Genomic DNA, 17,096 nt, shown 5'->3' with positions numbered 1-17,096 from the left:
AAAATTAAGCAGAGCAGTATTTTATGTTATTCTAAAAGGTCACAGTGACTTTCAAGGATCGAGCTGCTTGAAGTAATTTTAAAACTATACCTACATGAGATACAGCTGATAAAACATCAAATACCTAGAGAGTAATGTAACTGAACTTCTGCTAAAAAACAAACAAACAAAAAAAACCTTTGTATCCATTAACAATTATTATGATTGTTATTTTCCTACTAACACTAAAAGCTCTAAATTAAAGAACATGTTAGGCATTTTACATATCTTCTTAAAATCATTTAACAAAACATTAAAAGGATTATTTTTCCCATTTTAGAGATGGGGGAAAAAAAAAAAAAAACTGAACCAAAGGGATTAAGTAACTGGTCTGAAACCACACAGCCACTCAGTGATGAACCAACAACCTCCCCCTCAACTCCAGCACACCTCTCTCCTCCCTCAAGTCCAACACATCTCTCCCCTCCCTCAACTCCACCATACCTCCCGTTCACCTCTCCCCCTCTCCTTCCCTCAACTCCAGCATGCCTCTCTTCCCCCTCAAGTTCAACACACCACCTAGCCTACCTCTCCCCGTGACCTTCAACTCTAGCACACCTCTCTACCTCTCCTCCCCCTCAACTCCAACACCTCTGCCCTCCCTCAACTCCAGGACACCTCACCTCCCCCTCAAGTTCAACACACCTCCCAGCCCACTTCTCCCCACTCCCCTTTCTCAACTCTAACATACCTCTCCTCCCCCCTCAACCCCAGCACACCTCTTCCCCACTCTCCAGTCCATTAGAAAGTGTACTTATCTTGTGGGTGCATACAGTGTTTTTATCTTATCAATATGCTTAAGACAAATGTTCAATTTCCTTTTATTATTAATAATGGTCTGCTACTGTATGGGTCTTTCATCCTGATAGCATATTTTTTTTTCCTGATAGCATTTTGTGGACATTATCTAATTAGTTTTTGCCAGTCTTCTGCGCAGGGGTAAAAAAAGATAATTAGCCACATTTAACAGTCACAAAAATTTTTGTTGTAATTATTCAGTAACTGACCTTCTCCCAACACATTAGATGATCTGAAAATGGCACTTCAAAGTTCCAAAGAATAACCTCAATATGTTCAAATCAGAAAAATCCTGTCTATATAAGTAAACATAATCTCACTCTGGGCCTTTTCATCTATCCATTTTAATCTTAGCAGAAAAAATATATTGATAATTTTCCATTGCTACCGAATTCCAGTATTAGCTTATTATAGATGATGAGGGACATTACAAATTTCAAATTTTAACTGTCTATCAGAATTCACATGTGCATGCAAATGAGCTAATTCTTCCTTCTAAGATTTCTCACAAGTCCCAGAGAGATGAAGGATATCTAAAACCTTGAAAATAGGAAGTAAACATGACACAGAGCTTCACTGCAAATAAAAAGAACTTTCAATACTGAGTGTAACAGAAGGTAAATGAGAAAACTTTTCTTTCTTATCTTAAAAAGCTATGTTAGTTGGCATTCTATCTGAAAAGACGAATGAGTAAACATTAGTCTTCAAACAGAGGAGAAAAGCAGGAAGTAGAATTTATGGTAACCCAAAATTTGGGAACAGATATAGGAAGAAAGAATGTTTTTTTTTTTTTCCCCTTTGCTAAGCAGGAAAAACTAACTTAAAAAAAATTTCATGCCACAAATGATAAGACATAAAGCTAAGAGTTGACATACAAGGACATGAGAGGGCAAATATAATTGAATTTTATTAGATTCAATAACTGAAACTCTTCTTCCCTCTTAATTTTATGTGGTTTAAATGCTTTAAATCCTTTATTTTCCTATTTCATTTTTGAGGACAGAGTGGTACTTAAAGCTATTTTATGCCACACAAAAAGAAGGCAAAATTTTATCTTTAGTCCTACCATGCTACAAATGATTAAGTGTAAGAAGAGCATGAAATTCAATAATAGAAACCAAATTCACGAGGGATAGGAAAACAGAAAAATCACATTTCAAGGTACAAAATACTCCCTTTACAGATGTTATTATACTTCTGGCTTCTCACAAACTATAGGTCCTAAGCTTCAAGAAAAAAAAATCCCATGAGGTATGAATTTTATCAGCAGTCAGGACTATGTATTTAAATCATTTTCATTCTATGGCAATCTTGGAAATTTGTGGATTTGGAAACACAACTCAAGAAGTGGGCTGTTTGAATGACTGAGGCAAGTGAGCTACTCCCAGTAAGGAACTGATTTCCCAGCTGTGACAGAGAGTACAAGAGGACATTTACCCTTATTTCAGTAGTACAGGAACCTCTTTTTCAAGGGAGAAAAGTGGGTCAACAGAAGTGAGTAAAAGAATGATTACAAGGATGTCTGGCCCTGAAGACACCCCTTGCCCTCCAAAAACAAAACCCCCATTAACCTAAATCCTTCCCGGGGACTCAGAACAAAGCAAGGTTCTCTGATCTGTTCCCTATTCCACTGTTCAATGATAATGACATAAAAAAATTGATCTTCAATATATAAATATGCAACAACTCCAACAAGGATATGAAGACAGGGAGAAAAATAAGTGTATGTGGAAACACTGATTTATTAATTAATTCTTTCAAACACTTGCTGAGCTACTACGTGCCAGGCCCAATGGTGGGCTCCAGGGATTGGGAAAACACAGTCTAGCTCTCCCTGGTCTTTGTAGTCTATGACCTAGCCTTGTCAGACCCCTTCCTTACATTAGCACCAAACTCTGCCCCGTTGCTCAACCCCAGTCTCTACCGACCATCAATCTAACAACCACCCCCCACCTCCCAAACATAATGTGTTTCAAGTGTTTCAAGAAAATCCCATAGTCCCATTTTATTTTAACAACACAAAATAGAAATTATAAACAGCTCAAAGACTTGTTACACAGCTGATACAATTTATGCAGTTCTGAATATTTAAATGTCTTATTTTGGATGCTGGATATGAAGGAAAACCCATGTACCAATAAGCTGAACTAAATATCACAAGATGCTATAAACTCGGGAATAAAAACAGAAACCTCCCAAGCAGACATCTCCAAATTACAGGCTAAGGTTCCACAGTAACAAAATGGCTCCCTAGAGTACACCTTGTTGTAATGGTAGGAGGAAGGACTGAAACTGAAAGGGGGTAAAGGACATAAGAGAATGTTCCTTTTCCTCCCCTATAAAATGAACTTTATTCATAATGTCCACTTAAGAGTTAAAACCCAGGTGTTTAGTCCTTTATCCTCACGGGACATTTCTGGTAGTAGTAAAATTTCTTCAGGTCACTGAGCCAGACCAGTCTCTGACAATGCCTTAGACTCACTCCTAGACTGACAATAATTTCCATTATTTGTCATTCCTTCCTCAAAATCTCCACTCCTGTTTCAACCCTTTCATTCATTGTTTCAGAGTTAGCCACTGTAAGAGAATGCCTGATGATTTAAGAAAGGTATAAACAAGCTGAATAGGTAAGAACAAAGAATCTGGGATAGCGTCTCAGGGCTGCTATTTGTGACTGGCGGGGCCTTGGACAAATTACCTGCTCCTTCTAGGTCTATTCTGTCATCTGTAATTTGAGGCTAGCTCACTTATTTCAGAAGTTAATTGTTAGCACATAACACAATAATACATATAAAGCACTCACTGCAGGGCCTCACCAACTAACCCCTTATGATCGTCAATGTTCTTGTCACTACTATTCTAAGACGCCTGATTACTGCTTCCCTCCCTCTAGGCTATCATATACCTTTATGCTTACCATAAGTGCATTCCATGGCAATGAAATCCTGTGTCAACAAAAACAAAAAATGGAATAGATTTTCTAAAAAGTCTCTTTCCCATCTACTGTTCACACTAGTAGTGAGCGGGGACCAGAACAGTCCTCTACTCTACTGCTCTTCACGAGCAGTCCAGAGTCACACGTTGACATGGCGGCATTGTCTAAACACGCAGTCCAAGATGGATAAAGTGCTCAAAGCAAATTTCAAGGGAGTAAAAGAGAACTTCATGATGTTTTGCTTCTCTCCACTCCCAGCTGCTCTAGCCGATACTATCACCCTAAATACAGTAACCATTCAGAGCTAAGAATGATGATACACACCACAAAGCAGATTTTCACCCCATTAAAGACACCTTTCACTGATGTGATCCACAGCGCACCTTTTAAGAGTTCTGACTGAATGACAGAAAAACACACCGTTTCCATGCAAAAGTAGTGGTTTTGCCTTTATACTGTACTAACTTACTAATGGTCTTCTATGCAAAGACTATAGCTTCTACTATAATCTTACTTCCGATGAGCGGTTTCAGAGGTTCGGTACATTAAATAGTAAGAGGCCTAGTTAAGTACAGCCAGCCACCTCTAAGCTCCAGGGACCCCCGAAGGCTGGAACGGCCTGGGGGGGGGTTGGCAGGGGGAGCGATGCCTAATGGCTGCAAAGAAGACTCATAAAGATAAGCGACCCTGCTGACTCAGAGACCCATAGCAGGAAGAAGAGGGCCTGATGTCCACAGAGTGAGGAGCTCTGAGCCCTAGCAGCAGGCAGCTAAATTCTACTCCCAGCGATGCTGTAATGGCTTTTTTGTGTTTCTCACAAACTAGTTAAAATTCTTATTGCTCAGTTTCCACATCGTGAGAACAAAGACATTTATTTGAGTCACAGTAGAAATTACACTGCTTTCAGAATCCACTAGCTGAAAATATGAGTCAAGAATAGGTGTATCAGCACGGAGGACAAAAGCAAACAGCTGAGTCTCACACCACAGAGACAGAGTGCGTGCTCGAAACCATGGTGCAAAGCTGTTCAGTTAAACAGCAGGAGCAAACAACTCCTTTCAAACAGAATCATTATGACAAAATTCACATATATATTAAATATGTTATTCTTTGAAGCAAAAAAAAAATCAGGAAATATTCTAAACATGCTGAAAGAACATTCGTAAGCTTATGAAAACTAAAACTGACACATATTTTTAAAAATATAGATTCTGCAGAGTTTTCTCTTTACATGTACAATTTTTTCAGACACATCCATCACTCATAATTTTTTGTTAAAGTTTCTTCATCTTTTTCTATCTTCATGAAGTAAAAGCTTATTCCTAGATCCTAAGTTAGTATTTCAAGTGTTCTTTAGGGACATACAATTCTTCTCAGTATTCTCTCATAGAAATGACAAAATTATGAGTGACAATTTTAAGGGAAACATAATTACATTTGCCCAAGGTAAAACCTTACGCTTAGAAGAACTAAGAATTGTCATTAGAATAAGTAATATACTCAATTAGGAAAAAGATATGATTTCAAAGCCAATAACATGTTCAGATAAAGCAATTAAGATAAAATAATCGTGCAGGATTAATAATATATTTTGCTTCTAAGTCAAACTTTAGTAACCACTGGAAAATAAGAACAAGAAGGAGGCCTTATCATCAAGCAAGGAACCCATTTTGTCAGCAGGGAAAGATGGCCAATTAAAATTCCACTTTCCAAACACAAAGGGCTTATTATATTCCCATATCTTCCCTATACACACAGAGCTAGGGGATCCCTCGATCATTGGATATGAACTCCCACTTCCACTTCCTCGTTTTCGTAACATGACACTGCAGTCCATACTGGTGACTGGGTAATCCCGTTGGACTAGGCAATGCCAGACTCAGGAGTCAAATGCAAGTACTCCTCCTTACAGTGTAACACTCCTTCCACCAACAAGCCAAATGTTCCAACTTGCTGCTTAAGAAAATCCTGCATGTTCTTCAAGGCAGAATCCAGCCAGTGGCGTTTGGTACATGACTGATGTGAGTACCCATACTGTGTCATATGTACGCTACCGTCATAAACTCACTAATTCCAAAGTGCGCAAGGTGACATTTTCTCTAATTTAATAAACAAATACTTATATATGCATAAGTAATAATTTTTACTGATAAAAATACCAAGAAACTAATTACATACGACTCAGGTGGCATTTACATTAAAGCTGAACAGACTATTTTAGTAATTTCCTTGTGCTTTTTTTCTGGCTACATAATATTTTCAACATCCAATATGGAAAGTATGCCATAGGTAACCTTGTGCAGAATATACCTACTTTATACAAAACAAGAAGCTTTGGCTTGTTAAAAAAGACCATCTGTCTGTTTTAGTTCTAGAGATACAGACATCAAAACCAGTAGTATGTTAAGTTCTTGTGATTTCTCTCACAACTATGTCAGTCCAAAGTGCTCTGTTCAACTTTGCTGTAAGATAGTCACCATAATAGTTTAAAAATCATCCACTACTTTAAACAATGGTGCAAAGAAAATGATTTAAAAGCATAAAAATAAATGAAAATAGAAATGTGTACAATAACCTAAATACAATATACTTATCTTTCCTGTAACAAAGGGAGAAAATAAGGATCTATATTTCTATTTACTCACATTTGCATAAAGAAATGGCAGGATGTGTCAGTAATTTTTTTTTTAAGTAGGCTCCATGCCCAGTGTGCAGCCCAATGAGGGACTTGAACATATGCCCCTGAGATCAAGACCTGAGCTGAGATCAAGAGTTGGAGCTTAACCAACTGAACCTGAGCCACCCAGGTGCCCCTAGGATATATTAATTAATAAAAATAGTTACTATGGGGGTAGGTCTGAGTAAGAATGACAGGCATGGGCAGAAGCAAGATGTCTCAACTAGCTTTTTTATGATCTTGATTTTAGAACATGAATGTATTATTCATTTCAAAAATGTTAACGTAAAACAAATTAGAGGCATAAAAAGCTTTTGTGCAGTGACAGAATACCCACAGTTAACTACGGTTTAATTATAATCTTCCCAAGGACAGAGGAACCCACATATTTTAAGTATTCTATCCTCACAGCCTAGGGCAGAGCCTAGCACACAAACAGTGTGTAATAAATGTACACTGAGTCAATTTGAAATGAAGTCTCTGAAGGTTTCAGAAACAATATTCCATGGCCTTGATACAGTAACTTCCACACACGGGGGAGGGCGGGGAGGGAGACAAGAAAGGGCAGCAGTGGGAAACACCTTTACTTCATGTAAAGGCCTCCTGTTGCTTTTACTGCTGGCTACAATTTAAAAATAAAGGATAAGGGGCGCCTGGGTGGCTCAGTGGGTTAAAGCCTCTGCCTTCGGCTCAGGTCATGATCCCAGGGTCCTGGGATTGAGCCCCGCATTGGGCTCTCTGCTCAGCAGGGAGCCTGCTTCCTCCTCTCTCCCTCTGCCTGCCTGTCTGCCTACTTGAGATCTCTGTCTGTCAAATAAATAAAATCTTAAAAAATAATAATAATAAAAATAAAGGATAATATATCCTTATGCTCATTCTTCCCCTGCATAACTACTCTAGGTGGATGGTAACCTGAAATGTGACACATTGCTGACATTTTAATATTATTAAAAATTTTAATAATAAAAATTAGTAACACATTTCAATTTTAAAGTACTATAATAACAGCAATGCATGAAAATAAGTCAATTGGAGAAAGACAACTATCATATGATCTCCCTGATTTGAGGAAGTGGAGATGCAACGTGGGGGGCTTGGGGGGTAGGAAAAGAATAAATGAAACAAGATGGGATTGGGAGGGAGACAAACCATAAGAGACTCTTAATCTCACAAAACAAACTGAGGGTTGCCGGGGGGGAGGGGGAGAGGGAGAGGGTGGTTGGGTTATGGACACGGGGGGCAGGTGTGTGCTATGGTGAATGCTGTGACGTCTGTAAACCTGGCGATTCACAGACCTGTACCCCTGGGGCTAATAATACATTATATATTTATAAAAAATTTTTTAAAATTATTAAAAAAAAAAACAGCAATCATGAATTGTTTAGTTGTCTAGATAACACTCTGAACTGTAAACACTATATTTGAGGTTTTTGTTCCCCACATTTCTAAAAAGGATTTTCTCACCAGTCATTTCCACCCTGGCAGCCATCTTCAATGTTTACTTTTTCTTATTCATCAAATACTACTGCGAAGCTGCATCGAACCTTGAAGAAATGAGAACTGCTGCTCTACAAAAGTTGATGGAGCCGCTGAATCATTCCAAGGTCAAAGAGGAGTCAAAAACCACAAGAATCCTTCTAAGGACATAGTTAATAATGTCCACATCCAAAGGCTTACAAGTTTCTTAACCCAGAACCTCACATTAAAGCAGTGGGCATGAGACTATGTTCTTGGGCATGAGACTCTGTTCCCTGAAATCATTCATTGTCTCAAAGGCATGCTATAGAAACGTCTTTAAAAATGTAAATCTGCCTTATTTCATTAATTGAATCATTTATCTATTGATATATACACTTTTATGGGAACTGAGTAGTATAAAAAGGCAGTAAGACCAGGAGTGACCGGAATGGAGTAGCCCAGTTCAAGGGTAACAGAAAACTGTGCACGTGCTTATCCAGAAGCACTCCCTCTTACAAGGTTTCTTCTTTTCTTTCTTTTTTTGAAAATATACTAAATAAATCTCCCATGCATTATCAACTAATTGCTATGGAAAGAAATTCAACTATTAAGCTGAAGCTGGAAAGAACAGGTAAATAGTGAAGAACCTGCGGCACGTCTGTGCCAAGCGCTCAGACATACAACAACCTGGGTGAATCTCCACAGAATTACATGAGAATAAAAAGCAAATCCCAAAAGGCTACATACACATTCCACTGCTTCATTTATCCACCATTCCTGAAATGGCAAAAACTGTAGAAATTGAGCACCCAGGATGAGAAAGTAATACAGAGAATATGTTACTTCTTACAACTACATGTAAAACTACATTAATCTCAAAATCAAAACTTTAAAAAAAAAATCATGAATATTATTTGGGTTACCTCAACCAAAAGCAGATTTGGGCAACGTTCTCAGAAACTAGTCAGTATACAAACCTCCACCAGCAAAAGCAAGAAGAGACTAATAAAATGACAAAATACCCACAGAGACAGAAGTGTTCAAGAAGTCAAGGAGGAAAGTAATGTGGTTATTGATGAACATGTAATGAGTATTTAGAGACATATTAAATGTCATTCAGCATTAACTCAAGATGGAACGCTCACCCGATGCTTTGCCTTGATCTTCTTCCTATATTCTTCTTTGTCAAACTTGTCCTCTTCTTGTAGCCTTTCCTTGGCTTTATCTAAGTTGATGCCACCAGTGCTGTCCTCGTCCTCGGTGTCCTTCAAGACAGATTTCTGCATCTGTGGCCACTGCTGAACTAACTGTGGACAAAAAAACAGTAAGTATGGGGCGGGGGACAGGGAACATCAACAGAAAACCATTTCCCTTTGAATAATGATTTTGAAATGGTGCATTTTCTCCACTTTCTGCCTTAGAACCCATATTTCTTAAGCTTTCGAACAAACTTTATCATTAAAATGAGCAAATCTCTGAAAAAACCATCCTAGTCAGGATAAAGTAATGCTGCCACAATCCAGTGACAGCAGGATTAAAGGAAAATGTCAGGAAATAGTTTGTAGGAGAAGCTAGCTGCTTCAGCAGCATCTCAGTGCTCTTCATGGGCTATACTCTGCCGGCTCCGTCCCCGACATGAGCAGAGCAGGAGCCAGATGGACCCAAGCAGGCTCGCCGGCTCCCCTGGTACCTCCGAGCCTTCTCTCCCCATACTGTGGCTTGACTTTCCTGGGTTTCCGCCTAGGATTAACCTAATCTCCTCGAGGACAGCAGACTACCTTGTGCTTGTATTCTCGAGGCCCAGCACAGTATGTGGCACATATCAAATGCTCAAAATTGATCAATAAATCCTGTATCAGTCTGTACTACACATAAAGACTAAAATAATTAGGCATAAAGGAAAATTAGCTTGGATTTCAGGCTGGCTCAAATCTACACAATTTACACATACAGTTCATGGTTAGGAACAAGGTAACACAGAAGTCAAGGGCACTGATCTGGAGTCAGGGGACCTGGTTTAATGTTCCAGCTTCTTTGCTAGCCCTGCTGCATAATCCTGAATAAATACTTCATTTCTGGGCATCTGTGTCCTTTTCTGACATTTTTTTTTAAAAGGTCTGTTTGACTCTCTCATCTTCCAGGTCTAACACTGTGAACCATAAGACAATTTAGACTAAACCTATTCTCTTGTTTTCAACTAGTAACTAGCTGCCAGAGGATTTCAGTAGCTGAAAGGCCACTAATTAAACTTTTGAAAGGCCACTAATTAAACTGCAAGCAAAGTGAAGTTGTAGGCACACACATTCTCTTCACCTTCTCTCACTCCCGTCACCATCCAGTCTTCAAGATGGGATTCTCACAGCATCTCAACTTTTGGCAACGAATGGGGGTCACACGTGTCACGGCATGAGAGTGGTCATGCCAGCGGCCACAGACACTGGAGACGCAGTGGGAGGGAGCAGGTGTGACAGGAAGAAACCCATCCACTGCTCCAACTCTTCAGTCCTTTTTTATAACTGCATGAAAAAAGTTCATGCCTCTGGGCTGAATGAAAAGTTCTTTCAAACTTTTAGAGCACAAGTTTCAGTGTGGCCCACAGCGATACAGGGGTCCTAACAGCAGTAAGTCTTCAGGGAAACATTTTACAGTTAAGAATTTATACTCATCTTGGAGCAAACCGGCATAATCTGTGCAGTTGAACTGACAAGCACAGTGCGGAGCCTCATTATACTAAGAGCACTAATCTTACTTTACAGTAAGCATCTGAAGTAATACAACTATATTCTGGCCGAGCCTGCTTCAGGTGCTGACCTCTTTTCAGTAATTTCATAAAGATCCATTACTTATCAATTCTGTAGGCTTCCTCTACAACTTCCAACAACTTTAAATTGCACTCTTTCTTCATATGATTTATACATCACTTTATTCCATATTCTTAGTGCAAATCTGGGCTCCCTTCCCCAAAATAACATCCAAATGTCTGTTAACCTAACAGTTAAGAGGAAACATACCGCACTGGATACAGACTGCTTAGACTGCATTTGTATTAATGCTGAGGAAATGTCTTATGCGACATATTACAACCAGTATCTTAAAAACTGTTATTTTATTGGGATATTAGAAAACAGTCCATTCAATAAGCGCCTGGGTTTATTGCACGTCAGGCCCTGTTCTCGGTGCTGGGGACAGGGTAGTCAGCAAAGTGGACAGATACCTTTTCTCAAGTAGCTGCCCTCATTCCACTAGAATGGAAGAAAAGGACAATAATCACGTAAATAGAGAATGTAAAGTCCCCATAAGTTCCAGGAAGAAAATAAACAAAAGACAAGGCAAGGAAAATGAGAGGACAGTGGGACAGTGGGTATGTGCTCTACCAGGATGCACAGGGGAACCTGTAGGTTGAAGAGACTGAAAACCAAGAACAGCCACTCTGAAGACCCACTCTGACCACTAACCACCATTACTCCTTAGGTAAGCCGCCGGACTTTCCAGGCCTTAGGTAAGCCGCCGGACTTTCCAGGCCTCTCCCCTCTTTAAAAACGGAGAGAACACTGTGCCATCTGCGAGAGGTAACCCCTTCCCTACTCTGCGGGTATGTATTTACGCTAACACCAAGGTCTCAGTGACATGAGAGCCAGACACCTGTGTGAAGCAGAAAACGCCGTCTCAAGCTATCCTAGTAAGAAACAACCCAATACAGTGTGGAAATTGAGGAAATGCAAAGCAGAGATTTTTTTAGAGTCCAGAAAAAACTGTGGCAAGTAGTCGTGTTACTATTCTTGCGTTTGTTGCCACAGAACATGTTGACGGACACCCTGACGGGAAAGTCTACTCTGTAAGAATGGAATTTAGAAAGTTCAAAACCAACTCTGTGTTGTTAGCACCCTGAAGTATGGCAGCTGACTGCCCAGGAGGCATTCCTGCCTACAGATGTACGGCCCAAGACAACATGGACAGGAAGTGCCTCGCGTGCTTTAAAGAAACAGTTTCTTTTTCTCATTAATGAATCTAAGTCAGAAGAGTGTCAGACTCTACAATATTTGGATGGTACCTCAGAAATTAAGCATTTAAGAATCTTACCTCCCCTTCATCAGTAAATGTTATCTTCTTATTCACTTTAAAATTTCTCTTCATTACTTTTTTTGCTTCTGCGACCTTGGTCACTTTTTTCTTGACACTGGATTTGGAAGGTTCTTTTTTCTGTATGAAAATGTACAAAAAACAAAGATGATTAGTTAAATGGCTGCTTTAGATCAGCAATTTAACTCTTAAATACACTTTCTAAAATTAAATGTATTTACTCCTCACTGGCTAATAAGAAGCACCAAAAATACTATCCAGAAATCAAGTTATTAGATTTTTTAACTAGTAGTATCCCCAGTGCTAAAGGGGCTTAAATCTAAACAAGATAAACAGTATAAGTAACCTTTAAATTTTCTTCTATTACTAAAACTACGCCACCTGAGAATGTTGAGGCACTAGAAGCTACGTGATCACGTGACAAATGGACATTCAAGATAAATAAAGCTGGGACGCCTGGGTGGCTCAGTTGGTTGGACGACTGCTTTCGGCTCAGGTCATGATCTCGGAGTCTCGGGATCGAGTCCCGCATCGGGCTCCCAGCTCCATGGGGAGTCTGCTTCTCCTTCTGACCTTCTCCTCACTCATGCTCTCTCTCATTGCCTCTCTCTCTCACTCAAATAAATAAATAAAATCTTTAAAAAAAAAAAAGATAAATAAAGCTACCTTGCAGCTATAACACAGAGCACATTTTAGAAATAGCTCTAATTCCAAGGGCACACTTAAATTTTCAGAATAGGAAAATGTTTATCTGGAAACTTCAAAAGAGTCCTCTAAACAAATACTGAACTTTAACGAATGACAGGCAAGCTCAAGCATGTGGAAGAAAGTATAATGATGTTGGCAACTTATTCTGAAATGCATTACACACTTAAAACGGTGACGAATGGATAGATGGAGAATTACATGGTAAAAGGTTAACTGTAGAATATGAGTGGTGGATATTCTGGTGTCCAAAAGTACACTTCTTTCAACCTTTCTTATATTAGAAATTTTTCATAATAAAATACAAATGCTTGGTCCCAGGAACAAGAGAAAAAGTCACAAAGCAAAAATACCAAATACTATCGGAACAGAAAAGCGGTCAGCCAGAAAACAAACCCTACAGAGTGGAACGTTGAAATGATCCAGGTCCACATCAAGAGCTCTAAGGAAAACCACAAAACTACTGAAATCATGTCACAAAATGTGGGGGGGGGGTTGCATCTTTATGGTTTATTATGGATTTTTTTTTTAAAGATTTTATTTATTTGAGAGCAAGTCAACGAGCGAGCGAGAGAGAATGAGAGTATGAATGGGGTGAAGGGCAGAGGGAGAAGCAGACTGCCCACCGAGCAGGAAGCCCGATGCAGGACTCAATCCCAGGACGCTGGCATCATGGCCTGAGCTGAAGGCAGTCACTTAAACTGACTGAGCCCACCCAGGCCCCCAGTTTATCATGGATTCTAAAAGGGAGCTGTGATCTCCTCCTATTAAAAAAAAAATTTTTTTTTTGAGGGGGGGAAGAGTTTGCTTTTCTGAGGGAAGCCATAGGAAGGAAGAACAGAAATTCCAACATGGGTGAGAAGACACATTTATCTCATTTTATTGATAGGCTGTGGCTTTGCTCCAATACTCGGAAATTATTCTTCAGTCATTCAAATATGCACTAGAGTGTCATCCATTACAAGACACCATAGAGCAAACTGAGACTCCCAGCAAGGAAAGGGAATGCCTCCCGGAACCTAACTGTATTGGTAGAAAAAAGACATTAAACCAGTGGAAAATACTAAGTATTAAATCACAAATGTATTATGCACTCAGAAAAAATACACAAGATGAATAAATTCTATGTGATACAGTACCTGCCCTAGCTAGTCTAGGCTGAGGAGAGGAAATTAAGGAAAATTTCCTTTTGACGGACAAATGTTTGAAATGAGTGGCAAACACCCAAACAAAGCGCCACTACTGGTACCTTTTAGGTGTCTAATTATGGTGGATTTCACATATGTTTTAGGAGAGGCTTAGCTTAGTTCAATGTCACTCTTTTAAATAGTAACTTTAAACAGGTAATACATGCTCATTTATTTTGTAGAGGATATTCATGTCCTATGAATTCATGTCTTATTCATGTTAAAAAGTTGCCATTCATGTCTTCTTCCACCACATGTTTACCTCCCAAGAAAGAAACAGTGTTAATAGCTTTTTCTATATCCTTTCCAGAAACAGGCATTCAAATATATATGAAGAAACCAAGATACTAAAAGAGCTATCCCTGCCATCAGGAGCCTTGTATACAGAGCTTCATATAAATGTGTATCTAGTTACCCAGGATAAATTTCTAAAAATTAAAGTACTCAGTTAAAAATTATGTGCATTTAAATATCAAAAGATATTTCCAAATAACACTTCTGAGAAGTTACACAAAATTTAATATTCCCAACAAAATTTGAGAGTGATTCTCCACATCAAAAAATAGATAATATTTATGTTTGCCAGGTGAAAAAATAATGTTCAGGCAGGTTTTAATTTGACTTGTATTGTTTTAAGCATAGCAAAACATCTTTTCAAAGGCATTTTTCTCCCTATGAACATGTATATTCTTTACCATCATTTTAAATGAATTCCTGGCATTTTACTTATTAATTTGTGAAATCTTTTCATTTGTTAAAAATGTGTCAATATTTTCTCCCACTGTTTCGTTTATGTTTAGACTTTTGCCATACATAAGAATATTTTGTGGTTTTGTTTGTTTTGTTTTTTGTTAAACATATATTTTTAATCTTTATGTAATCAATTTTTTAAAATAATGAAATTTTCTGGATTTTTTTTTTTTGGTACCATATTTATAATATTCTTCCAACTAAAAGACTTTTCAAAAGTGAATTTAACTCCTTAAAATGCAGATTTCATTTTTTCCTGAAAGTTTCAACACTGGCTCTGGGATAAGGGGGAAGTGCTCATTAGTACTTCAAATTTCTGCTCATTAAATCATGAAAAATATCAAGTATCTTATTGTTAAGACAAAGGTTATATTTTGACTACATAACTTTGTATTATTGGTACAAGAATGAAATCTGCAGCCGGCAAAGAGTTTAATGAAAGATTTCCTGACAAGATGTAAAGCAACGGCAGAAAAATGCAGTTTTCATTTCCATCTTGCACAAAATGTATGTTAGACTTCAGAATAAAATGCTAAAAGGAAAATATCAGAGAATACAAAAGTGATGAAGCATCAAGTTATTTTCAAGGTCTTGCAACAGCTGTAGGAGGTTGCCACAAATAACTTGGACAATAAAAGAACAAGAACTGTGGCTAAAAGCAATGGTTCCTAGCAGAAGGTCTGTGCTAACACAGGCTACAAGAAGATTCAAAATATAATCAATGAAAAAAAAAACCTACTTTAATATAAGCATTACTACTATACATCCTAGAGGATACAATAAGCGTATCGCTGCAAGAAAAAAGGAAAAGCAGAACCATAAGGAGATAAAAGTCAGAATTAAAAGGATAGTCTAAAGAAATCAAAGGTTTATGTTTCCTTAAAGTAGTTTCCATATGTATCACAGAATAATTAATGGCTTACAAAAGAAACGGTATCTTAAGTGAAGGAGACTGGGGAGCCTGGGTGGCTCAGTCAGAAACCTGCCTCTTGGTTTTGGCTCAGGTCATGATCTCAGGGTCCTGAGATCTAGTCCCATGTTGGTCTCTGTGCTCAGCAGGAGTCTGCTTGAAACCTCTCTCCATCTGCCACTCTCCCCCTGGGTGCAAGGATGAGCACACGTGAATACACTCACCCCCTCTGAAATAAATAAATGATAAATAAATAAATGTAAAGGAAACCAACTAAATAAAAAACTGTCAACCCTACTGAAGACCTTACAGATTACCTGTTACAACCTATTTCATTGTAAGCAGTCCCCCACTGAGCATAGAGCCCAATGCAGGACTCTTAATTTCCATTGCCTAAATCACCATACCCTAGAACTCAAGATTTAAAAACAAAACAAACATATGCTAGGTAAGCATAATTCCTTCACCATCCTAAAGTTCCTGAACTATGATAATTATAATATTTTAAAGTATTAATGAAGGATGCACTACTTGACATTTTATTTGAAAGCCAACTACAAAATCTTTTCTTAAGAAAAAAACTTCCTTCTGTGAAGTATGTAAACCTGGCAATTCACAGACCTCTACCCCTGGGGCTAATAATACATTATATGTTAATAAAAAAATAAAAAATTATAAAAAAAAGAAAGAAACCTCCTTGATGATTAGTGATGATGAGCACCTTTTCTTGTACCTGTTGGCCATTTATTTGTACATCTTCTTTGGAAAAGAGTCTATTATGCTCGCTTCAGCATCACATATAGCAAAAATAAATAAATAAATAAAAAGAGTCTATTCAGGTCCTTTGTCCATTTTTTAATTGGATTATTTGGGGTTTTTTGCATTGGAGTTCCCTATATATAGCTCAGAAAGCCCTTATTCAATATATATGGTTTGTTAATATTTTCTCCCATTCCACAGGCTGCCTTTTTGTTTCCTTTGCTGTACAGAAGCTTTTCAATCTAAGATAAGTCTATTTATTTCAGCTTTTGTTGCCTGTTCTTACAGGGAACAAAGATCACTGCCAAGACCAAAGTCAAGGAGCTTTTCTCTATGCTTTTTTCCAGGAATTTTAATTATCAGGGAAATAAATCAAGACCACAGTGAGACAGCACTTCACACTTATTAAGAGAGTTATCATCAAGAAAACCAAAGGTAACAAGTTGGTGAGGGTATGGAGGACAGGGAACCCTTGTGCAATGTTGGTGGGAATGTGAACTGGCCCAGCAACAGTGGAGAACAGAATGGAAGTTCCTCAAAAAATTAAAAATTGAAAGTACCATATGATCCAACAATACCACTCACTCCAGTGTATATATCTAAAGGAACCAAAAGCAGTTTCTAAAGGAGATATCTGCATTTCCATATTCACTGCAGCATTACTCACAATAGCCAAGATATGAAAACAATCTTAAGTAACTCTCAAAGGATAAATTAAGAAAATGTGGTGTATAAATACCATGGTATATTCTGAGCCGTGAGAAAGAATGGAAACCTGTCATTTGGTGACAACATGGA

At 38.2% G+C, this 17,096-nt stretch overlaps 1 protein-coding gene across 1 annotated transcript in view; it reads right to left on the bottom strand.

The window, feature by feature from the left end:
* Positions 1–17,096, bottom strand: part of DDX10 (DEAD-box helicase 10) — a 271,491-nt gene that overhangs the window by 110,233 nt on the left and 144,162 nt on the right. The window contains exons 14-15 of the mRNA XM_047692650.1: positions 11,988–12,107; positions 9,053–9,214 (exon numbers count right to left, since the gene is read on the bottom strand). Coding sequence (XP_047548606.1) covers positions 9,053–9,214; positions 11,988–12,107 — 282 coding nt within the window. The remainder of the gene's footprint in view (positions 1–9,052; positions 9,215–11,987; positions 12,108–17,096) is intronic.

The sequence above is a fragment of the Lutra lutra genome, chromosome 10, assembly GCF_902655055.1.
Source record: "Lutra lutra chromosome 10, mLutLut1.2, whole genome shotgun sequence".
NCBI classification, from domain to species: domain Eukaryota; kingdom Metazoa; phylum Chordata; class Mammalia; order Carnivora; family Mustelidae; genus Lutra; species Lutra lutra.
This window is presented reverse-complemented; position numbering and strand designations above follow the sequence as displayed.